Raw genomic sequence first — 12,597 nt, forward strand, 5'->3', positions numbered from 1 at the left:
CAGATTTCACGAACATTTGTTTTATATCTCACTTCTATTCTTGCCTCCTGTTTAACATCCATCGTGGTTTTTTATCTATTTGTTTATTAACCTGTTTTCTGGTTCCTTCTTGATATTATGTCCGTATTATTCTTTGCACTTGTTGCAATGCCCTTTTTTCCCTTGCTCTCTTGTGCATAGCTGTTGACACAAGAGCAAGAAGTAACAGGTGGAGAGCTCAGTTTCACATGAAGAGAAGCAAAGACGCACTGAACTTTAAAACGGGTTGCGTGTGTGTGTGTGTGTGTGTGTGTGTGTGTGTGTGTGTGTGTGTGTATACACTGTATGTGTGTGCTCACACTATGATAAAGAACCACCCTCCCTGTCTGCTCAGTGACTGACCACAGAGAACTGGAATAATCTGGTTTCAGCTGCATTGAGTTGTGTTGGTTTTATACATGCAGGTGGTCCTCAGAAGAGAGACAAAGAGATGCACAGCATTGATAAAAGGAAGTGAAAAAGACAGTGGTCAAAATGTTAGATTTATAAGTGGCTTACGTGTGTTCAGAAAGTTGTTGGGCAAAAGTTGTAAAATGCATTGTCATCGATTTTCTTTAGTCAACCTTGACTAAAAATTCAATTACCTTGACATGCCAGGAGCCAAGAGTGTCTCTGTATGTATGTCAGCTTTCATTAATGTGACACAAGTATGAAAATACAAGTCAGACTCTGTCAAATTTAAATGATTAAAACACAATAGCCAAGTACATAAAAGTAGGCTACAAACTACTGAAAATTTAAGCGAATCGTTACTTTCAAATAATGTAGCCATGTCCGCTAAATACGCTGAAACCACGCCCTGGTCAACTGTCGATCAAAAAACATAAAACTACGCGTTTAAGCGACGAAAGTTTATCCACTTAAAGCCTCCGTTGGCCAGAATATATCCCTCTAGGTCGTCGATGAGCGGTGCTAGCCACCAGTTAGCTCGTGTGGTAACCGGGTCTCCACTCGACCAACGGACCTACAATGGACTTTCTCACTCAGAGATACTTTAGGGAAAATCAACCATACATTATATTTTACCTATTATGTATTAAATTGTGCACTTGGAAGTAATCCCAGGGGTCTAAATTACTTTTCCAGCCTTTTTATCTAACACCCCCGTCCCAATTCAGTAAAAAAATGCTTTAAATGATGATTTTCGGTGTCCGTACATTGTGTGCGTGGGTGTTTTTCCGATGGCATGACTAATCTGGTTCCCATGTGTATGTACTTAAATGCCAAAACATATGCACTTGAATAACAACACAACAAAATTTTATACTGCCATTTACCTTCTGAGACAATAAATAAAACAGCTTTTTAATCCTTTCAAGGTGCATGGTTGGCTCCCCTTGAAGGTTGTAATGCGATTTACTAGAGTAGTTAAAACACTTACTTAGACAATAAACGAAGAAAGAAAAGGAAAGTGAAATATCTCCCAGGTACTGAGCTTTCCATTTGTTGACAACCACTAAGTAGTGTATGTAGCTACTTCACTAAAATCAAATTTTTAGTGTTACAATGATGAAGTTTTTTTTTGTAAACTGCTAAAAACACAGAAAGATGTCAGATGCATGTATTCATGTAGTCCATGCACATAAAATCATACCTAATGCTAAAGTTGCTAAGCTGCACAAGACATTTTGAAATGCTACACAATCATTTAGAAAAAGAAAGCAAAACGCACACTTTTCAGGCAAACGGCCGTCGACATCGATTTCAATAGATAGATCCTTCACTCTGAGTGGCTGCCGTGTTGGACAGGGAGTCCCGCGATAGTATGTTAAAGCCATGATTATAAAATCACACATGTGGCTTGTATTTTATCACGTGTATATAAAAAATATATATATATATAGTGTGCCCTGTGATTGGCTGGCAACCAGTTCAGGGTGTACCCTGCCTACTGCCCGAAGCCAGCTGGGATAGGCTCCAGCACCCCCGCGACCCTTGTGAGGAAAAGCGGTCAAGAAAATGGATGGATGGATATATATGTATATATATATATATATATATATATATATATATATATATATATATATATATATATATATATATATATATATATATATATATATACATATATATATACATATATATACATGTGATATAATAAATAAATCCATAAATAAATAAATGTAAAAAAAAATAATACAAAAATAATAAAAAACGAGATTAAAAAAATGAAAATAAATATAAAAATGCCCAAGACACGCTTAGGACTACCCCATCATGTAAATAACATTTCTTCCTGACAATGCGTCTGCAGCATGAAATGAATAAATGTGAGAGCAGAGTGCTTTTATTTATTTATTTGATATTTAATTCTATTTATACATTTATTTTTATATTTTTTCGACATTTATCTTTATTTTCATTTTTATGTTTTTAATCTTATTATTTATTTTTATTTTTTTAATCTTGTTATTTATTTTTGTATTTATTTTTATTTTTTGTATTTCATTTTTGAATTATATTTTTATATCCGTTTTTATTTTCACTTTTATTCATGTATTTATTTATGTAGTTATTTATTTATTTTTAGTTTTGGTCCTCCACACCACATTGCATGTAGGCTAACCCATCCAGCATTCAGGTCATGTTTGTAAATGAGAATTAGTTCTCAAGCATTTTACCTGGTTAAATAAAGGTTAAATAAAAATAAATAAAATAAATTCAGGTTAGAGGAATATTTACTACATTTTTACAACACCAAAGTGTGCAATAGCGGACCCAGATTGTGCCGTTGGCCACAATGCAATGCGAGATTCTATTTCAGGTAAGCCATTTGAAATTTGTAGTTAGAACAAGCAATTTCTTTAGAGCGGCTGTCTTGTTTGTGAGGTTGATTTCTACCTATATAGCGAAACCAATAGGTCGCTGTAATGTTTTGCTCCAGGCTGGTTTGAGTCAGGTTAAAAACGACAAGCAGTGTCAGAGTGGCTCCCTATTTTACTCATTCTCTCCAACATGCAGTGCATGCAGTGAACATTTTCAGTTCAGTTGTTGTAAGAACTTTAAAAAAGTCAAATATTACACAAAGTGCTAAATCATTTTTATCTTCACTGGGTTTTTTTTGTTATCCATCTAGCAATTATAAAATTCATGTGTGATGTAATTATTTCCCTTTGGAAAACAAGGGCCATGGAAAACCATTATGATACTAGAAAAGTACCTCACAAGTAGTGGCCTGCCCTCTGTGTGAAGTACGGAATTTAATTTGCAACATATATTTCCGAAGCAAGATGGAGAATGTTGCCCACTATCCTCCCTTGTTAAATATCCACACCGTTAATAATGCCAAGTTCCACATTCTGGCCCAGTGGGGAGCTGTGTGTTTGAATCTACTGTTTGCTGCAAATCCAGGGTGGGCCTAGGTAAGGTAGCCTGTTCTCAGATCAGCCTGCGTTTGATCGTTAAGAACATAATTTCGAGGGGAAAGTACACCCACGCACACACTACAAAAATTTAAAGTTAGGTGTTCTCCAGTTGGTATACAGTGGAGTGTGTGATGTATTGAATGTAAAAGTGAAGGTATTTCTAAGGGTGCTGATGTATGAGGCTCTCTGCCGCTCATCATGCAACACATCGTAAATGAGTCTCACCTCTCTGGGTTCTAATACTTGATTTGATTTATTCAACAATTAATTTCAAAGGCAACAATGCTTAAGTGATTAGAGAATCACTGCAACCAGAACAACTAATCACAAAACAAACCACTTTATAAAGTGGCAAATTTGTGAGAAAAAAACTCAGAAACTTACGAGCAATACACGTAGGGTAGCTATAGTCTAATCATGTGAGGATTCGTTGGTGGTTAATGGGACACTGTGTATAAAATGAAAAGGCAGGATGGAGACGGATTCATTCTTAATTTAAACTGTACTCATCATACACAGCAGTTAGAGCGACAACACTTCCTGATCCTTTATCAGCTGACTAATACTAACCAATCAGAAACTAGCATACTTTTGGTAAATGCAAGTGAATGACGGAGAGCAGCAGATTTGACACGTCAGCTTAATACTTGTACAAAAAAAATATTAAAATGTATGGATGTGTGAATAATAATTCTGGAAACATACATGTACAAGTAAATACACATTTTAACTTAAATGCTTGATGCTCAGGGTGTGGACCTTGGAAAAGCAAGGCGTCTTTGTCGCTGGCTGTACCCATTTCAAACATCATATGCTAAACCCGACCAAAGTACTGGCACAAACATCCGAGTAGAATGCTATGTGTATTTCTCGTAAATTTCAGATTTTTTTACAAAGTGGGGAATTTGCGAGTTTTTTCTTTTTTCTTGGAATATTACCCCCCTCTGTTACGACGGCGTCATATAGATATATATATTACGCCGTCGTATAACGGAAATGTTTTAGTATTTTATGTAATGAAAATGTTATTAGCAGCTTTCGTTTTATTTATTTCGTTTAGTTTTTGTTATAATAACCTTGGTCCTGTTTCACATCCAATGGGTATTTATCTACAGAAAGTGATGCACTGTGCAGTTTTAATGGGCTTCCCTAAGAAATCAGATCATGTCACGAGTGGAATGGGTTCACATTCACACCACAAAGTAGATGACTCATTGTCCACACACAATGAGTTTGTCAACAAGGCATTTGGACTCAAGTGTTGCTTGTCATCACGACAAATATTAAGAAAAACAATGTCTCAGTATGTGCTGTTAAGTCTCCTCCGGGAAGCTTATTTTTACTCAGAAATGCTCAATTACAAATACTGTAGACATCAGCAGCGCAGTTCTAGAACGTGAGAGGGTTTGAGGAAATATTAGTCGACATTCGTTGTCAACACGTAATGCATCAACACACACGCTTAGGCCTGCTACTTCCTCATGCAAAGACATTAACACATCTGCTGGCTGGCATACTGACTCACCACGAGACTTATATAGGCCAACCGAGTGTGTCCGGCTAACAGGGACAGTGAGGCATACAGAGCGAGGGGATTTCTCTGCTGTCACTGTCTGTTATTGCCAGCGAGGCGGCAGGCTTTTGACCCACAAGGTTGGCACGCGAGGTCGCGGGTCCACGAGCCACTCGAGGTTATTAATCTTAAGCCTGAGTGATGGATTTTATGTTTGTGTGTTTACGTGCATGTGTCTGGCTCAGGGTTATTATAGTTTGGGAATTTTCGTTTCATTTCGTTTTGAGTTTTGTTTTTTAAAATGCACCTTTAATGTTTTTTTTTTAATGCTTAGTTTTAGTTTAGAGGCCGGGGGCAATATTCCACTTTAGAAAAAACTCGTAAATTTGCGACTTTATAAAGTGGCAGATTTGCGAGGGAAAAAAACCCTCCAAAACTACCAGAAATACATGTAGCGTACGACTTAAATGTTTGTGCCAATAGTTTTCGGTCGGGTTTTAAAATAAGGAGATAGTAATTGCTTCAGCAGAGATTAACCATTAAGTATTAATGCATTCGCTCTTTGCAGCGTTGGGTATGGCTTTGCAAAGGTCCACACCCTGAGGATCAAGCATTTAAGTTAATTTGTTAAAATGTATATTTATTTACATATTTATGTTTCCATAATTATTATTTACACATTCATAAATTTTGGTAATTTTTTTCTAAATTGATGTGTCGAATTTGCTGCTCTCCGCCATTCACTTGCATTTACCTAAAGTATGCTAGCTTCTTCTTGGTTAGTGTTAGTCAGCTGATAGGGGATCAGGAAGTGTTAGACTATAGCTACGCTACGTGTATTTCTCATAAGTTTTTTTTTCTCACAAATTTGCCACTTTATATACTCGCAAATTTACGAGTTTTTCTTTTCTCGAGTTTTTTTTCTCTTAATATTGCTCCCACCTTCTAAAATTTTTTTTATACTTTGCCTAATATACTGTCGCTAGTTTTAGATGGTTTTAGTATTAGTTTTAGCTTCTTCTTTTTTAAAGAAGAGACTCTAATCTTTCTTTTGGTAGGTTCCATGTTTTTATAGCAATAAAACACAATATTCTGTGGGCCTTGCAAAATCTGTCAAAATCCAGTAAAACAGCCAGGAGCGAAGGGTGTTGCTTCAGTGAAAATGGCTGGGAGTGAGTGAGTTAAAAAGCATCTTTGTTTTTATTTTATTTTAGTAATGACCTTGGTCTGGCTTCATCAAGGAGAGAACATTTGTACAAACTTTTATCAAATTAGGTCAAAGAGGTTGGTTGTTGACATTGTCAGTTTTTAAATTGAGGGTAAAATGACTGTAACAGTACAGCAGCACTGTTCAAGCATGTATGAAAAGTGACATGCATCGTGCGCATCATGTCTCATTGTATTGACTTCTGCATTTATATGAACTCATTTGTGTGTGTGCGCGTGTGTGACATATCTCCCCAGCAATGCCTTATCCATTTAATCTCTCAGAATTATCCTGGATTTGTGCATTTAGCATGTTTGCCACTGTGGACATCAATCAGGGCTCAACCTGATGCTTGTCAAAGTGGATGAATCATTTATTGTGTGTGAAGGCTTTGCAGTCTATTACTGTATGATGCCAAGAGTGAAAACTTAATTCAAGTATATGCAACACCAAGTACATTTACAGTAAGGTAACAAATCCATTTGTTGACCTTTATCTTAGGAGTAGATATTCTAAAACTGGTGGCAACTCAGGTGGGCCCCCAGTGGATTGACATTTATCAGTCGCTGGCCAACGTCACCGAGCGGGAAGTGGCAGCCTTCGCCAGTGGCTACTCATCGGATCACGAGCGGGCGTACGCCGCGCTGCAGCACTGGACCATTCGGGACAGTGACGCCAATCTGGCCAAGCTGATCAACGTCTTGCACCGACAGCGCCGCATCGACGTGGTGGAGAAGATTAGACTGGTCATGGAGGATAACCCACAGGTAGGATGGAAAGGTTGGACAGTGAACAGAGAGACCAATTGGGCCCAAAAAGGGTGGGCTACAAATCCTGGATGGGCAAAATACATTTGATCTGTTTGTATTTGCAATTGTTTTGAACAAATTGCAACAATTACATGAAACAAATAATCAACCAATGTTTTTTTTTTATTAGGGCCCGAATGAGAAAGATTTTTTTTTAGGCAGATGCCAATCCCGATATTAGTTAAATTCTGCTAACCAATTAATCGACCAATTAACTAAAACTATATTAGGGATGTTTGATTCCACTTTTTTACAGACTGTTACCAATACCGATACTCAACTCTTGAGTAGTCACAGATACCAGTTACCAGTAGTACATAAAATTCCCCCCCAAAAAATGACCAATCATTTTAAAGAAAGACATATAAAACAATAAATAAATTTTAAAAACAATATATATTTTTTTAAGAAAGAAAGAACTATAAATCCCATTACCTTATTTTTCCTTAAAATTGCAGGAAATTAATGGCAATGTTCTATTCCCCTAATTTCGAGTTCTAAAATGGATATATAAATATATATATATATATATATATATATATATATATATATATATATATAGTATATTTTTATTATTGTATTCATTTAAAAAAATATATATATATACATTAGTGCCTGGACTCTGGGCCATCATCAGCACTCGAGATTCTCGTTCACGTCAACGACTGAGTCCCGAATAAACTCGAATTCCTTACTCATTCTCCTTTTCCCGAAAAACGCTTCATTTAAAAAAAATCTTTTTTTATTATTATTATTCACACAAAAATTCTATGTAGCCTACATCATGGTGAAGTTAGCCTTCTTTCTTGCCTTTCCCTGTCCGTCATCCATTGTTTTGATTTGATGATCGCCGTCAAGTGCTGCTTATGAATATGCAAATCCATTAATGAGTAGATTTGCATTTCTTAATATAGGGAAAAATAGGCAGACTAAGGGCGGGGAATGGCGTTGAATCAGCTGCACACACCGGTTGGGACGTGTGGCATTTATGAAGGGAAATTGCGTGCAGGTGTGCGTATGTGTGTCTACGCATGGTTTTATAAATCAACATTTTTTTCCACGTAAGTTTGGGTTTCGTTCATAAGTACTTTTGTACGCAGGCGCTCACGCACAGTTTTATAAATGAGAACCCAGGTCCTGTGTCCTGCACATGAAAAGTGACCGATGCTTGGTCATTTGGGGGGCATTGTAATTGGAAGCAGAAGCGTAGCCAATGAGCAGTGACCCATCGACTCATTTGGACAGCTCCTCTTCAGAACAGTATGCTCCACTGGCCATTGCTCATTTAACATTTTTGTTTCAGCCTGGTGCAATACTCAGTGGCCAAACCCAACCATGGCTACACTCAGACCCCATTCAGACAAAAGCCAGTTTCAATGTTTCCTCACGTTTCTTACCGTTTAGGCCGTTCGTCCACACGATGGCGCGGTTTTGGAGCTTGAAAGCGATCACTTTTGAAACCGGGCTCCAAAGTGGAAAGATATCAAAATGTGCCCCGTACGCGTCCGTCTGGACACCATATGCAGGACACTCCTCCAGCGATGATGTAATGGTCGCAGCTCGATGACGAGATTGATGACATACGCGCCAATTCTCGCGTGACTGCACGCAAATCGTCAGTTTGTCAACAACAGTGGCGGATAGCCGTGTCGTAGTCGTTTTGCGTAGCCTTCTTAGCTTGCTTATGCTTTTGCAGCAAAAATTTTTGCTTCTTTATTCCCATGTTCAACAAGTGGTGTTGTACGCCATTGTCACTTCTCCTGTGTTCGTCTTTTTCATGTTGTTTTGATACATGCAAAGTCATGTTTGTTCTGTAAATTGCAATAAAGTTAAAAAAAAAAGTGTTCATCTTCTACGCTTTCCGTTAACTCCCTGTGGCTGCGCTACAGCACCACTCCAGACTTGGCATATACATTACAGCCATTAAACGTTTTTGGACACACGCAAGTCTTGAAATGCTTCTTTCTATGTGTACGAGATTTGTTTGAGGAACGAAACCGGCTTTGCTTCCGTCTGGACAGGGCCTCGATCCTTTATCCTTTACATGATTCAAGGTCAAAGCCTAACAGTTAATGGTATTGTTCTTCTTTCATAGCCTTTCTGTCTGCCAGTGCAGATAATTTCATCTTTCAATGCTGCTTAATAATCAGTTAATGATCTTCCATCATTGCATTCTCTGGGTTTCTTTTATGATTAATTGTTGAATTTTATTGGCTCAATTCCTGGTCGTTGGTCCATTTGAGATTGTCATGCGACTTGACATGTGGTGGTCAGTCCAAGGTGTAGGCTTTCACCTTCTGTCAGATCATCACTGATGTGGCAAGATGGGTTTGCACAGGTTTGTCTTCAGAAATTCCCACCTCATCAAAAATATATTAAAACTTACCTACTTTAGAACTAGAATGTCTCGCTATGAAAAAAATCCAGTCTATCTCAGATTGATCTTGGTACATATCAAAAGTAAAACTGCAAGTTTGTAAACATTGGTGTCCTTAGAAGGAAATTGTGAGAGTGCAGTCACCGCGACAGTGCGACACGTTTATCAGAACTGTCATACCACAAACAGGAACTGCAGTATTACATTGATTGTATAGCAACAAGGCAAAGCAAGTCAACTTTATTTGTATAGCACATTTCATACACAGGGCAACTCAATGTGCTTCACGCAATCAAAAAAAACACATCTAAAAATATTGACAAACACAATAAAACAATTGATTATTAAAATTATTGGCACATTGGTATCCAAAATATTTAAAGACATTTGAAAACAAAGGAAATAAATAAAAAGTAGCTTTTTGAAATTACTTAAAGATAATAGAGTGAAATTGATTTTTTAAAAAGCTTAAAAGAAATTAATCATAAGAATCGTAAGTATAGTTTTTAATCTGGATTTAAAAGCATTTTTACTTGGTGCTAACTTCACTTCAAGTGACAACTTATTCCATTTGCGTGCAGCAGAACAGCTAAATACCGCTTCACCATGTTTGCTTTGAAACTTGGGCTCCACTAATTGAACTGAAACTGCAGATCGATATACGGAAAGTCCGATACACAGCATTTGGATTTTCCCAGTTCCGACCTCAAAGTGCTCGAGGCGAATGTAAACACCAAAGATAGCTGATTCCGATAAATTGTTTGTTGATGTGGTTAACACAGCCATTCCAAATCACATTGTGTTACTGCAACCTATTTCAAATAACTAAATTAAAGTAACAATACAGAAATATGAATAAATATCTGTTTAAAAAATTATGTTTTGCCGTTCAGATGTACGAGTTCAAAAGGGGCGTTCCCGTGCTTACTTCCTGTTATGAAGTCAGAAAAGTCTGACTTCCCACTTTCCTCGAATGCAGCATAAGTCCGTGCAATCCTCTTCCTTCTTCTACTGGCCCCACCCTCCGACACACTCATCCGATCACAAATCACAGTGTCACAGACAGTCAACTCGTAGAAAACAACAGTCGCAGATGGACAGTTGCATCTGTAAGGCCATAAAGAATGTGATTAGATGTACAAGTCAAAGGGTGGGGCATGCACAAATACAAAGACGACAGGGAGTGAGTGAGCAAGCAGGCTTGTGTTAGGGAGCGAGTGCGTTTGCAACAAATGCAAATTCATTGAATTCAACATAACTACAAGTTTAATGTTGTTTATTTTCCATTGTGGTTCTTCAGCTTTCTGGAATTGTTTTACCTCTACCAAAGTTTTTGTGTTTGCATATCTGATCCATTGCCAATGGGCTGATCTCATAATTACCAGCAATTACAACTATGAAAACCCTCATTAGCCTACAATAAAGCTTAATTAGCATTTATGCTGTAGTAAAACAGCAGTGTGCCTGGGACAATGTGATGCACTACAAATAAACATGAACCAAAAAAAACATAATTGTGTGAAGGTTGAAGGCTTTCCTATTTATTTCTCCCACTTTTTTGACATGCATCTCCTTTCCCATAATTTATCTGATTCACGTCATTCCAATTTCAACATATTGTAAAAAGTCACGCCTTGTGAACTACTATTTTTCTCATTCTAAGTTTTCAAAGTTTTTCCAAAATTCCAAATTTTTCACCTAAAAATTCACAATTTATTCCCAATGAGACCCAATTTCCTGCAAAAGTTGGTAATCGTTCATTTTGAAATTTCCCACTGATCAAAAATGGAACATTTTCACGTTTAAAATACAATACAACAAATTCCCTATTCTTTCTCAATGAGACATTCGACAAAACAGATTCACGTCACGTCATTCCTATTTGAAATTTAAATCACACAGCTAATTCAATTCACTAGAGAATGATTTGCTAAACTTTTTGCACATACCGAAAATTCCCACTTTTTTGCCCCGAATATGTTCGACTTGGAGCATATGGTGTAGAAAGCACTATGTAAGCATCAGAGTTATAACTCCGAATATTAGCTTGTGTTAGTTATACCTGTCTCCTGGATTGTGGTAATTGTGTTTTGTGGGTTTATACAAAGCTGCATACAGTCGACGCTCTTATATGACAAAGAGTGTTTGTTCTGTCTGAGCTTTGCACCACAGGAATGTCGTCATCAATGAATGGAGGAGAACACAAGGAAATTTGAGAAGAGCTTACATTTCTGCCTTTACCTTCAGCTTGGGAAAAACAAGTCCTTCTCTCATGAGCTCATCTCCAAACCAGTCCTTACTGGTTGGAACTGAATGTTCATTACAGTTCCAGAGAGACAGAGAGGAGAGGGGTGAGGGGAGGGGTTTGCACAGATAGAAGGAGAAGAGACAGTCAGGCGATACAGTAGATGGAGATAATAACAGAAACATGGCAGTCACAACTTTAATAAAAAAGATAATCATTTTAAATTTCATGAACTTGTTTTTCTATTAGACCTATTATTATGATTATTAGGGTATTTGGGTGAGCACCCGTCCTCCCCCTCTCCCTCACCCGCCTCAAGTCTTGAGTACTAAACTACTGTAATGTCTTTTTTTCCCCCAATCTCATACTGTGTCCTTTCTATTGGCTGGATTTTTTTCCATCATCTCCCCCCCCCCCTCACTCCTCCCTCCATTCTCATCCATTATTCCCATCCAAGACACTCAGGACGCTAATTAGTGAACCACCAGGCTTCCCGTTCTGTCTCCCTCTGTTGGTCATTTTTCATCATCTGTACCTACATTATAATCTGGAACAATAGTGAAAAATGTGATGGAATGACATTTCCCAGGCTGACAAAGATAAATAAATAAATAAAACAAGTTGGGTGATTTCAAAATTTCAAGGCAACAAACTTTGATAAAATTTTAATGTGGGCAGTTCAACAAAATATTTTCAGTTCTGCCATTGTGAAGATTGGCTTTCCTACATTTCACAAATAAGAATAAAAGTAGCAATAAGGAACGTTTCAACCTTAATAAAATATTTTCATAACTCTTCTGATGAAGTTGAATGGTACCTTTGCCAGGGACTGAGGGGATCTGTATAATTTTTACTGGCATTGAGGAACTTTGAGGACGATGGTAGGAACACTGCCACACAAAAAACTACAAAATGTGCTGACTGCTTTATGGCATAAATCAAAAACTACTCCGGATGAAAGGACTGTCAAGGATCAAGATTGGCCCGGATTTCACTCGCTGGAGTGAGCAAAAAAAACAAAACGACGCAATGCCCTTGTCTT

At 37.5% G+C, this 12,597-nt stretch overlaps 1 protein-coding gene across 1 annotated transcript in view; it reads left to right on the forward strand.

Moving 5' to 3' along the window:
- tnfrsf21 (tumor necrosis factor receptor superfamily, member 21) overlaps positions 1-12,597 on the forward strand; it is a 34,143-nt gene that overhangs the window by 15,015 nt on the left and 6,531 nt on the right. The window contains exon 4 of the mRNA XM_077553489.1: positions 6,626-6,891. Coding sequence (XP_077409615.1) covers positions 6,626-6,891 — 266 coding nt within the window. The remainder of the gene's footprint in view (positions 1-6,625; positions 6,892-12,597) is intronic.

This window comes from Vanacampus margaritifer, chromosome 19 (assembly GCF_051991255.1).
Source record: "Vanacampus margaritifer isolate UIUO_Vmar chromosome 19, RoL_Vmar_1.0, whole genome shotgun sequence".
Taxonomy (NCBI): Eukaryota; Metazoa; Chordata; class Actinopteri; order Syngnathiformes; family Syngnathidae; genus Vanacampus; species Vanacampus margaritifer.